At 37.3% G+C, this 13,007-nt stretch overlaps 1 protein-coding gene across 1 annotated transcript; it reads right to left on the bottom strand.

Moving 5' to 3' along the window:
* Nucleotides 1–282: 282 nt before the first annotated feature.
* Nucleotides 283–12,733, bottom strand: LOC110908530 (helicase and polymerase-containing protein TEBICHI). Its single transcript, XM_022153487.2, has 24 exons — nt 12,537–12,733; nt 11,404–11,711; nt 10,556–11,297; nt 10,140–10,204; nt 9,922–10,027; nt 9,625–9,825; nt 9,339–9,539; nt 9,104–9,265; nt 8,787–9,023; nt 8,494–8,706; nt 8,059–8,409; nt 7,300–7,452; nt 7,036–7,233; nt 6,714–6,932; nt 6,500–6,617; nt 4,195–5,291; nt 3,034–3,488; nt 2,324–2,513; nt 1,784–1,894; nt 1,349–1,701; nt 1,149–1,257; nt 925–1,065; nt 674–770; nt 283–593 (listed from the first exon to the last, which is right to left on the bottom strand). The coding sequence occupies exons 1-24, from the start codon at nt 12,573–12,575 to the stop codon at nt 526–528; spliced, it is 5,934 nt and encodes a 1,977-aa protein (XP_022009179.1). The 5' UTR covers nt 12,576–12,733; the 3' UTR covers nt 283–525.
* Between the last annotated feature and the right edge of the window lie 274 nt (nt 12,734–13,007).

The following is a 13,007-nucleotide window of genomic DNA, read 5'->3' as shown; positions in this document are numbered from 1 at the left end:
TGCCAGGAAATATAAGTTTTTTTTAAACCAGTTGTTTGCGTATTTTTTTAGTTAAAACGAATAAAGGAAAAGGTCTAGATAAATAAATTTTCAAATTTTATTTCATATAAATAATAAATATTAAAAATCACAATTAAACACACTATATACAAGCCATTAATCCTTCTTTTAACATAGAAATATAAAATAAATCTTAATATAATATTCTGGACAATCATCCTATCATGAGCATAAGATTTCATCACTGTAATACTGAATACCAGAATGTTTAAAACATGAAAATAAACATCAAACCTTTTTTCCCACCAAAGTTTTCAAAAACCAACGGCATTGACTTTTTCTATTATCATTTCTTCATGTTTCTTATACAACAAATTCCTATTTTCCATGACAAATAAATATTTCTAAAATGAAAACTTTTTCCAGAATAGAAATGGTGTAATTTCTACTGAATATATCAAACATAAAATAAGTGAATTCGGTGTAAGCGGGCATCTTAGCATACTTTAATGTAGTTTGTTGTACCTAACTAGGCAGTACCGGTTCTAAAGATCCCCATGTTCGTCCACGTTTCAGCTTGACGATCAGCGGAACTGCAAAAAATATCAAAAAAATAAAATTTTTAATTTTTTTCATAAGGAAAAAAATAGTTACAAAATATCAAGGGACGCACCTAGAAGGGAGGCAGCACTTTCCATGCTCAATTTTAGTAGCATTCCAGCCTCATTCATAACAGAAGGATCGGCTTCAAGTATTAACTCATCATGTACCTGAGGAGATCAAATATTACCATTTATCTTACACTAATAAAGTCAAATACACTTGAAATGTCAAGTCAAAAGTGTATCCGTGAGTGCGTGACTGTATATCCTCATAGATTGTGACAAAAGTATATGAACAAATATGATGATCTTAAAATTAAACCTGTAGAAGAATTCGACAACGACCCTTAAGCATGTGGAATCTTTCTGCAAATTCGACACTGGACTTTGACTTTTCAACACCATCACCTACGACTGAATGTATGGTTATCATTGCAACTTTAATAATATCAGCTGCGGATCCCTGCAATAACAGCAACACTTTAATACTGGAAACATGGTAAACATTCATGTTTGTCAAGAAACGATAAAGTTTTCATATCATACCTGACAAATGGAATTCACAGCTTGTCTCTGAGCTTTTGACTTTTCTTCGGTATTTCCAAATTTTATTTTTGCCAAAAATCTCTTCCTTCCCATTAAAGTTTCCACGTAACTACACATCGCCCATAATATATGTTAATTAGTCCTCACTAAATATGTATGTGTGTATATATATATGTATGTGTATGTATGTATTATTTTACCCTTTTTTGCGGCATTCTGCTACGGCTTCTTTAAGCCAAGAAGAAACACCGGGAAACGACCTTTTAAAGCTCTGAATTTTTTCATTAGCATCATCCGGACTGCATTCCAGTTGTTCCGCAAGCGAATTTGCACCCATACCATATAAAATTCCATAAACCAACCGCTTGGTTTGATCTCGTTCTGTAGGGTCCACTGATGACTCAGCTTTCCCGGTCCATTTTGCAGTAATCATGTTGAACACATCACCAGAAGGTTTTGTAAGGAGCTCAATTAGTGACGTGTCTTTGGAGAAATGAGCCATTAATCTCAGTTCTATCTGAGAATAATCTGCCGTTACTAGTAACCAGTTTTCCTGTATAAAAAAATTATTTTAATAATACAACCAAATAGGAGGCTACCGGTAGAGCATACAAAGTGAAGAAATAGATCTTGACCTGAGTTGGAATAAAGAAATCACGAGGATTTACTTTGTAGTGATCTGTGTTTGAACCGTCAGTCTCGTTTTCATCACGGTCAATCTTGAATTCAACCATGTGCTCAACACACTAAAAGATATATTCCAAGAAACAATAAAATAATCACTAACCATTTATTCAAAATATAAGAGTAAAGTACACGGATGGTCCCCTAGTCCCTAGCTTTTCAAAAGTACATGAATGGTCCCTGTAGTTTGCATTTTGTAACGCATTTAGTCCCAAAATTTTCTAAAATTACATGGATGGTCCCTATGGTTTGCACTTTGTAACGCATTTAGTCCCTAACTTGGACATGCCAAAACCTTTAGATTTGTTGGCTAGGGACTAAATGTGTTACAAAATGCAAACCACAGGGACCATTCGTGTACTTTTGGAAAGATAGGGACTAAATCCAAAATTTTGGTAAACCACAGGACCATCTGTGTACTTTACTCAAAATATAACTATGAACAAAAGGTCAAACGTGTTCAACCGAAACCAACCCATTCCGTCATGTACCTGAAGATTGGGGTCCTCCATGGATAACCGCCCGGTTGCAGTTGAAGTTTGGAGCCAATGTCCATGAAGCGTATATCTTTGAGTCTTCATTGATAACTTTGCAAGAGAACACATTGAACCTAGCGTACAGTTCAAGAGTTTGGCCAGCGTACGGTGTTCTTTAATAATAGGAATTATAGGATGCTCAAGCCTAAATAAACAAAAATATCATTTTTACAATCATGATTTAAAGAGTAAAATGTCATTTTCGTCCCTAGGGTCTGGTCAGTTTTGCGACTTTCGTCCAAAGGTTTGTTTTTCCGCATCTGGATATAAAGGTTTGAAATTTTGCCATTTTCATCCGCCTCGTTAACTCCATCCATTTTTCTCTGTTAAGGAAGGGGTATTTTGGTCTTTTTTGTTAACTTGAGGGTATTTTCATCTTTTTTAATACTTGTACATCATGCTAAATGCTTCTACACAGAGTGAAAAGGACCGAATTGCCCATTAAGTTAACAAAGAAGACAAAAATACCCCTTCCTTAATGGAGAAAAATGGATGGAGTTAACGAGCCAGATTAAAATGGCAAGATTTCAAACTTTTTGGATCCAGATGTGAAAAAAGCAAACCTTTTGGACGAAAGTCGCAAAACTAGTCAAACCTCAGGGACGTTTAATTATAAAAAAAGGAAGCTTTATGGTTATCATGTTAGAAAAACAAAACAGATCTACCTTAGCATTTCCAAACAATGTTTGTCAGTACTAGGGTGATTTTTCCCTTCATAACCTTCAGGAACTGGTAACTTTAATCTTGTATAAAGTACATCTGCAATATCTGCTGATGTATATAACGAAAACCGTGTACCCGCCAGCCTATAGGCTTCGTTTTCAAGGTATCTTAGTTTTTTAGCCACAACATGGCGTGACTGAATGCAACCGTCCATGTCAACGCCTATTCCGGAAAGTTCCATGTCAGCAAGAACATTTACCAGTGGCATCTCAGTAGTTACTAATGGTTCTAGAAGATTCTCAGATGTTAGCAACTTCCAGAGAACAGATGACAAAGCGCGTGTTTGAGCAACGCGCCTACAGCAACCGTTATGCGCGGCTCTGCGCATTTGATTTTTCCATCGGCCCTTCTGGTTAGCAGCTGCTGCCATCTCACCAGGTAACCTTTTCTTGATTTCCTGAAGTACAGCATTTAAAAAATCATTATTAAATTAAAAAAATACATTTTCAGGTAGACCCTTATTTTTAATAACCTAGAAATATGTGTTCACGAACTATTCATGAACACTTACCGGACGAGATATTATGTTCATGTTCGTTTGTTAATTTTAGGTAACGAATGCAAACGAACATTCATGAACACAACGAACACAAATTAATGTTCATGAACACCAATGAAAACAAACGAACAACACAAGCGATCACAAACATAATATATAACACACTGATACCTATTAAATATTTTATTTATCGGAATTATAAAGTATTTAATTTAAATATAAAAAATGAAAACACTACTGAAGTATTGAAACATAAACGAACACATTATCGAACGTTCGCGATCATAAATGAACGAACACGGCCTTTGCTCATGTTCGTTCATTTATTATTAAACGAACGAACACAAAGGAACTTGGCCGCCGAACGGTTCACGAACTGTTCGCTGAACGTTCGGTTCGTTTGCAGCCCTAATGATGGGACTAAACTTGTTTCGGGTAAAAGTGGGTTGGTTTTGCCCATAACGTATGATTACAAAAACAATTTGTATGCAATAAAAATACACTTGGGTCGTCAAATCACAACCCGTTTTGACCCATATGACCTGATCCCTTTCTAGCTAATGTTTTATATGACCCATTTAAGATTAAAATAACCGAATCAAACCTTTTCCAAATTAGGGTTAGAACTTCTCTCATCATCAGGCCAAAGAATCCAAACAACAACCGACAAATCAACAGCCTCTTTAAGATGAACCGGAGAGAACATATAGTAACTGTTGTCAACGAGCTCCACACCAATAGTTTTCACCGTATGAGTCAAACTGCCAAATCTCTGAATAGAAACTGCGGGATGTTTCAACACTTGATTTTGAATCTTTAAGTTCCACCCGAATTTTCTAACTCGACTCTTTCCCATTATCATACCGATTCTAGCCCATCTTTGTATCGCCACCTCAAGATTAATATTACCGATCGGGTTCTTGATTATTTTGTTGTCCGACGAGAATAAGTCCTTGGGGATACTAATATAGTAAACAGGAGAATCTTCCCAGCAGATTGCAATGCCGTGTAATTCGAACGGCGCGATTGTGTTAAATTCAGACCGTTTGTTGAAATGAATATCAAAAAAGAATTCTTGTGTTGCGTCCCACATATCCAAAAACGAATCGAATCCACCTGGCATGCTGACTGCACTTGTTGGACCCTTCTCAGAGGTTCTTTCTTTGTTACCGACTCGTATATGCTCTTTCTCGGGAAGATTTTGATTTTCATCAACACCGTTGTGTTTCATTACAGTGATGTCAGCACCTGAGTTACTTAACGTGGTATCGTCAGAGTTTTCTTCTGCTGATGTCGCTAAACCAACATCGCATGGTTTTTCTACCTTTATAACAGTGATGTCAGCGCCTGATTTACTTAAGGTGGTATCGTCTGAATTTTCTTCTGCTGATGTCATTAAACCGGCATTAGACGGTTTTGCTTCCGTTAGTCCCGTGGTATTTGATTTTATATCTTTTTGGTTCACACAATCACTACTGGTCGTGTCTTCTCGTGAAGAAGTCACTGGCTCGTTTTTAGTAAAGTTCACGGAAGCTGAGGGTAATTTTGGAAGAGAAAATTGAGGAACGTCGACTCCAAGAGCCTTGAAAGCTGAAAAAGCAGCAGCCCTTGCTTCTTCGGCTTTATCCAGAACAATCTTACGCGCACCGTTCATTATCTTCTTGGCCACTCCCAGTTGAATACGTTTCTGTGCCGTGTTTTCTAATATAAACATGAAAAAGATTTGTCATATAACTATCAATAATGACAATATTAAATCATAGTCATCAGGGAAGTACAGTATTTGGTGATATGCACAAAGGACTTGATGCATATCAAATATTAGAGTTTAGATGTGATAATTATGACCATGAAATGCATACTCAGATATTAGAGTTCAGATGTGATAATTATGACCATGAAATCATGAAGGAGATCATTGAAGTTATTGTTATCTCTAATGGGTTGAAATGTTAAAGCCGTAAATCAAAAAGTTTAGGCAAAAAAGAACCGATTCAAACAGGTGTAAATCCGTTTAAAATGTACTAGTAGGTTACCGCCCGTGCTCCGCAGTGGTTTCGAAACGTAGATAAAAATAAGCAAATCGCAAGAGTTAAAGTTGTTTGGTGTTTAGTTAAGGGGCTAAACATGTCATTATTAAAGTTGAGGGGCTAAACATGTCATTATTAAAGTTGAGGGGCTAAACATGTTGTTTATTATTAAAGTTGAGAGGCTAAAGTTGTTTGATGTAATTAAGGGGCCAAAACATGCATTATTAAAGTTAAGGGGCTAAAATTGTTTTAGTTAAGGGGCTAAACATGTCATTACCAAAGTTGAGAGGCTAAACATGTCAATATTAAAGCTGAGGGGCTAAAATTGTTAACGCCAAAGCATAGTTATCGATAGCGAGGATAGCGTTCGCTATCGCGCGCTTCGTAGCGAATCGACCATATCTCGCAATATGTTACTTAGCGACTCCATAGCGTGATAATAGCGGGATTCCGACCACAAATTCCGGCTCCGGTGCTGTAATTTCTGCCGGAAACCTGCCGGAAGTCAGGAAGAAGAATAAGAGAAGAAGAGCGGCTGCGTGTTATGTTTTTAGCTTTTTAGGGTTAAATAACTCTTTGTATTTTAACATATAGTCCCTAAAACTTGTAAAAATTTACACAATGTAAAACTATTTTGTGTATTTTAACATTTAACCCCCTCTATCATCACTAGTTTACATTTGGTCCTTACAAATAGCTATATTTACTTCTTAAATTTTTAACTACCTTATCGCTAAACACAAAATAGCGGGCATTATTGCGTCACTATCGCTACGTAGCATATACGTACCTCGTCGCTATTCGCTATCGATAACTATGCGCCAAAGTTGAAAGGCCAAAGTTGGTTGATGTGACAAAACATTACAAAACAATATTTACCTTGTGCATCCCATGATGAAGATTCAAAAATCGCTTTAGCAATTTCGAGCACAGATGCTTCAGCAATTGCTTGGGGAGTACGAAGGCCAGCTTTATAAAGTGCCCTAGCTCGAGCACCCTGAAATATCAATTATTATTTTATATTTAAAAATGTGAACTCGATAAATAAATCAGATATAAAAAGCTAGAAAAATAGAAAGAAAAAAAATCAAACCTTTACATACGGAATGGTGGTAAGCTCAGCGATCTCTGCTCTTACACCAAACGAAACACGATTTTGGAATTTCGCAAACAAGCTCTCGAGATCATGCCAACCTAATCTTTCACAAAACACAGCAACCATAGATGCGAATCGTCCCGCGTTTTCTTGCAAAGATTGAACCATTCCACGAGCCACCTTGAACGCTTCACAAACCTCTGCAACAGGTACTTCCTTCATCCAATCACCATCACCACAGACAGAATATTACAAATACGCCTTTGGTCACTACTAACAAAGTAGATTATAAATTTGTAATATAAAGTTATCAACACACCTGTACAAGTTTTGACAAGATTAGTGCAACGTAGAATCTTTTACAGACACGAAGCATTTGATCATTTGTAAGCATGCCGTTGGTTGACACCCCGAGCCCTTTTAAATCATGTCTAGATCTTTCTGAACTGCGAATTGGAGCTCCGTGGGCCATACGCATCAGAAACGGTTCTTGCACTCCAACACGGTTTCCAACAGACTGCAATTCGAAAATTGATAAACGAAATAAAAATCCATAAGTTTTAAAAAAAATTTGAAAATCTACCTGATCAAGAGCTGACATTTGCATGAATCTTTCATAGTACAGTTCCCAATCGGGTTCAACGTCAACGTTAATCGGTGTTACTAAGTAAACTAAGTGCAAATCAGAGGCAAGCACAAATCCTTCTCTTGCCCTTGTAAGATCATCCAGAACAATCTAAAAGCAAAAGAACATAAATTACTTAAGATAGGTAGGGCTGCAATCGAGCCGAGTTGAGCCGAGTCAGGTTGAGCTCGAGCTCGAACTTAAACAAGCCAGCTTGGCTCGGCTCGTTTATTTCATTGAGCTGAAAAGTCGAGCTCAAGCTCGGCTTGTAAAATGTTTAAGCCAACTCGAGACAAATCGAGCCGGCTCGTTATTTTTTTATTTATTTACAAACATTGATAACATAAAAAAATTAAACACATATCTGTATGTATTATTTTTTATTTTTCTAATATTATATTTTTGTCTATTTTCTCATATTTGTATATGTTATAGACTAATTAAACTTAAAATGTTAACACTTCAACCCCCTCCCACATATTTTTTTTATTTTGATACAATTAAAATTAAAATTAATCTATATAAAATAATTATATTTTGCACCGGCTCGCAAGCTCACGAGCCAGGCCAGGCCTAGCTCGAGCTCGACTCATTTACAAATCGAGCCAAACCGAGCCAGCTCGTTTACAACCAGACTTTTTCCAAGCGAGCCGCGAGCTTTTTAAACATCCCTAAAGGTAGGATTAAATACGAGAACAAAAATGTTGAAACACTTACAAGTGACTCTTCGGGACAGAGAGAGCTGCCAAAAGAAGCACGGCCAAGGGGTGTGGTACTATACAACTTAGTTTCCTCACTCCATTCCAGAAACTTCCTATGGCACAGCCATTTTAACGAATCTTTGGCTGATTTTACAACATCTTCAAATGGTTGTGTTGAATTTAAAAGAGTGCATCTAACGTAACGATGGATATCATTAGCCGTTTGAACAATTCCACCAGCAACAACTTCTAATATTGCATGTGTCATTCCATTCTTATCTTCTGATAAACAAGAATGCAACGGTGGACAGCTGTCACCGATGAGTGCCACAATTCTTTTCACTTCTTCGGGTTTGCATATTAGCACCTAAGTTTGCAAAGAGAATCAAGATAAATAAGATGCATATAGACACATAAAGTGTTATTTTAATGCATAGAACTATATACATACACTCTCTCCTTTTGTATCGATTCCGGTGCGACCCGCACGTCCAGACATTTGTCGGTATCTTGTCCCATCTATAAAATCCCGACCAATCCTAGGTTGTCGGAAGATAACTCGTCTTGCGGGTAGATTCACTCCAGCTGCTAAGGTGGATGTAGCTGTTAAGACGCGTACTAGACCTTTACGGTAGCAGTTTTCAACTACTTCTCTTTCTTCAACCTATGTAACAAACGAAAAGATTTGAAAGTTACAAAAAAAAACGCAGAATTAACAATCACTAATTGGAAAGATAAACGTACTGTGAGACCAGCATGATGATAGGCAACACCAGCAGGAAGCGTTTCAGAAAGTACGGGATCTAACCCTGCGGGAGACTTTTTCAATGCATCGATAGCCGAAGCAACATCGGGATATTCATTTTCACCGTTAACATTCATGGAAAAACTCTTGAGGTACTTTGCAACATGCTTAGCAGTTGATTCACATCCTTTACGACTGGAGCAAAATATCAACACTGAGTGGCCCTCTTGTACAACCTAATAATATAACATGACAGTCCGGTTCATAAAAGATACAGATTTCATCCTTACATAATTCAGATATTAACATTTTGTACCTCATTGCATAATTCAATGATATTATCAGGATCTTTACCACCAAGATCAGCCCGTTTTGGAATCATCCTTACAAGTTCCATCTTTTTGTTATAAATTGAGTTACCCACTTTTATATACTCCTCAAGCGGAACAGGTCGAAAATCTGTTTGGTATAGCGCTGCCTGAAAAATATTAGTTTTATATCGATAATCAGTTTACAGTAAAACGAAAATAATTAATGTTTTTTGAACTTACTTGAAGCCAGTCAGCAACCGCACCAACATTGGGCAAGGTGGCACTCATCCCGACAATTTGGAGACCGTGAGTGGGGTCCATTTTCCCGCTGCTTGTTCCGGAACTTTCTCCGCTCGAAAATTCTACCCGGCCTTCACCAGCTCCGTACCGAAGCTTCGTCAGCATAAGCTCCAAGAGATAGCCCCTGTGCTGATCTCCCACCTGGCAAACAAAAAAAAAAAGATCTAAAAAAGTCAACCATTTGACTTATAGATTGCATTGTTTGGAGATACGAATGTCAAATTACCATGTGAAGTTCATCAATTACTATGATCCCAACTTCCGACAAACGCCCTTCTTCAAGCAATCTATTGAGTAGAGAATTTGCCTTCTCAATTGTGCAAACGGCTACGGATGTATCTTTAGGAAGGGCCCCACCACCTTGGCTTCCATAATAACTACGAACGTGTTTATCAAGTGGTTCCAGTAAGGCTTCAAGATGTTCTGCCTGCATCAGTTACAGATGAATCATAAAGCTGAAAATAATCAAAAGATGATAAAAATCCGTAATAACTAAGATAATAAGGCAACGCAAAAGTCACACCTTCTCTGCGCAAATTGATACATAAGGAAGAACAAGAAGTGCCACTTTTCTCGTTGATAATACTCGGCGTAACATTAATATTTCCGCAACGAAACTTTTGCCAGCACTATAGCAGGAAAGAGAAATTGGTTATGAAAAAAGTTAAGCAAAAACACACAAAATAGAGAAGAAATACAAAACTTATGTCTGTTAACTTTTTTTTGTTATAATGTAAGTACCTTGTAGATGCACAATATACAAGGTTCCTTTTTTGTAACACCCCGTCAACCTGAAGACAGTCCACCTGAAAGACGAAAACCGAATTTTAAAATTTTGAACATCAAATATAAAAACATTGAAGAGTTAAGATACATACTTGAACAAAAAGACAAAATTTTGAATTAATATGTTATAATAAATTAAGATGGACAAAAAGTGCCCCTGAACAAAAAGACAAAATAGGCAGCTTGCAACAGTAAAAAAAAGGTTTTTGAATTTTGGACTAAAATGGCAATAAAAGTGAAACCATAGGGGACCCAGATTTAAAAAGTTTGAGATTTGGACTAAAATGGCAAAAGTGCCCAAACCACAGGGACCAAAATGGCAGTTTACTCAATATAAAAACATTGAACTATTGAAGAGTTAAGATACATACCTGCCAAGGATAAAGTTTCGATATTCCCCGCCTTTTATAAATTTTGCATATTTCAGAAGGGAGCCAATTACTAATATCTAAACGGTCGTTAGGAGGAAGTGAGCTTGACGGAGTATTATCTACACTGTTTAAACCGTTCACGTTATAACTTTTGATGTCTGTGTTTGGTGATATCGACATTCTGTTATCATTAGGTGGACTTATATCATCACTTCTCCTTTTAGTAATCACACAACTCGAATTTGTGTCTTGCAATTTACACAAAGATTGAACTTGGTTGCAAGGGGTGCTCATAATTGGAGCATCCACAACCATACGTTTATCCTCGCATGAAAAATCAAAATGCTTCACCGGTAACGGTGACACTTCTTTGTCGATAGAATTACCATTTTGCCCTGAAGATGCCAAGTCTGCATTTGCCTTGGACATACCGTCAGCCACCTGGATTGCCTCTTTCCAGAACGTGTCTCCTGGTGAAAACATCGAGCTTCCACGCATTGACTGCGGTGTTTCTTCACCGCCAACTTTGACAGTTGTCAGGCTCGGTGTATTGCATAACGCCATGTCAGCAACTTCCGTGGATGTTCTATTGCATTTCCTCAAGCTCGTTTGATGCTCCTCGTCATGGCTCGGGTTTCCGACACTACTGATATGTCGTTTATTAATCAATTTATCTTCCAAATCTCTCACAGATGGACTACCGGGCCGTTTATGTGCATTAACTTGTGTAGTGGGAAGATCGCTGCATCAATGAAAAAAGAAACTAAATACTTACAACTGTCGAGCCATTTTTATGAGTAGTGACAGTTAAAGAGTGTGAAATAATGCACCATAAATAACTTACATACCTACAATAATATGACAAAAAATTAGTTGCAAACTGTTGTAGCTCGGGGTTCTCAACGCCATGCACAGAATTGGATGATTCAATTGCTGACGTCAGATTTCTTCTCACTTGATCTTGATTATCGGATGGCCCACGAGCTGTGGGTACAGTGCTAAGGTTACGAGCTTCATTTTGTGAAGAAACCAAATAGTTGGATAAAGAACCCTTGGCACTAGGAGACCCGTCGACTGAAAGTTTTGCATCAGGTTCAACTTTCCCTGATTTTGAAAGAGGTGATACGAACTTTTTCTTTTTCTTTGAAGAAAAAAACTGCACATCGTAGAAAGTTTAGCAACATATAAAATGGGAATTTTCAGAAAAACAATAAAAAGTATATTATTCCATTTTCTTGCATCACATAAAATACACCACCCCCAATCCTTGTGTGGGACGTCTAAAGTCTAAACAACGAAAAAGAGTCAGACATACGGGCCACATGGCTTCAATCGCTTTTGTGTCAGTCTAATACATCATATTGCGTGTATGATTTAGACGAACAGCAACTTATACAACCTCGTATGACCCCATTCATACGGCCCGTATGATGTGTCAATGGTGTGTGGTTAGCATATAGTTCTAACCAAGAAAAATAATGCATAACAGAATGTGTAACAACACGTGTTCAATCTTTGTTTCTAACTTAAGAGTGAAATCGTTCTTGTTTGGAACGAGAAGCAACTTTAATTAAAGTTCATATAAGTAAATCTCTTGTCCAAAAACTTGACTCCTAAAAGGTTCTACTTTAACATTGCATAATAATCAAAACGTAACCAAAAAAAGTCAGCGACATCGAAATAAGTACTAACTTCCCAACAATAACTATCCAAAGTGTTCAAATTCTAGGGTTTCAAAACAACAAAGTTAACCGACAGATAGCTACATAACAATATAATCATACAAGAATCTTAAATCGGTTCAAATATCACATTCAAACACATATTAATCCCTCACATGAGTGAAGCATGCGTTTATGTTTTGAGAATAAAGAAACCCTAAAAATTGATTCTTGAAATTAACCTATAATTGATGCGAGCATTGATCTCTTCGACTGCAATACAACATTTCATAAAGAAGATGAGTTTGATTAAGTGAAACCTGGTCAACACGGGAGCGGGATGAACCATCTGACGCCATTTTTTTCGAGATTAGTTGTTGTTCAGGCGATTGAGCCCTAGTTAGTTCATATGTAATACCATGTTCAAAGGGTTTGAACTCAATTCAAGACCGCCAATTCTTTCGATGCTCCATTTTAAGCAACTATGGAGACGGGATTATTTCAAAACTATGGTTTGAAATAAAAATTTGTTTTGAATTGTGTTCCATCCTTTATTTTTGGCCTGGTCTATTCGCACACGCTCTTGGTCTATTTAAACACTCCAAAGCGCCCGCTATGGCCAAAGTGGGGCGCTTTGGTGTAAAGTCAACAGACAAGGTCTGACAGGTTCAGTCCTTGTCTGTTAACTTTACATCAAAGCGCTCCGCTTTGGCCTAAGCTAGGCGCTTTGGTTTTTCTTTTTTCTTTTTTTTCCAAAACGCCCCGCTTTGGCCAAAGCTTGGCGCTTTGGT

This window comes from Helianthus annuus, chromosome 7 (genome assembly GCF_002127325.2).
Source record: "Helianthus annuus cultivar XRQ/B chromosome 7, HanXRQr2.0-SUNRISE, whole genome shotgun sequence".
Lineage (NCBI taxonomy): Eukaryota > Viridiplantae > Streptophyta > Magnoliopsida > Asterales > Asteraceae > Helianthus > Helianthus annuus.
Note: the sequence above shows the minus strand (reverse complement) of the source record. Positions and strands in the feature narration are given on the sequence as shown.

Bases quoted from the DNA above. Each gene is read 5' to 3' on its own strand.
- LOC110908530 (XM_022153487.2), bottom strand. From the start codon at position 12,575: ATGGCGTCAGATGGTTCATCCCGCTCCCGTGTTGACCAG. The intron at 9,024-9,103 runs GTACAAAATGTT...TTATATTATTAG, and splicing joins TCATTGAATTATGCAATGAG to GTTGTACAAGAGGGCCACTC. The intron at 3,489-4,194 runs GTTTGATTCGGT...GCTGTACTTCAG, and splicing joins CTAACCCTAATTTGGAAAAG to GAAATCAAGAAAAGGTTACC.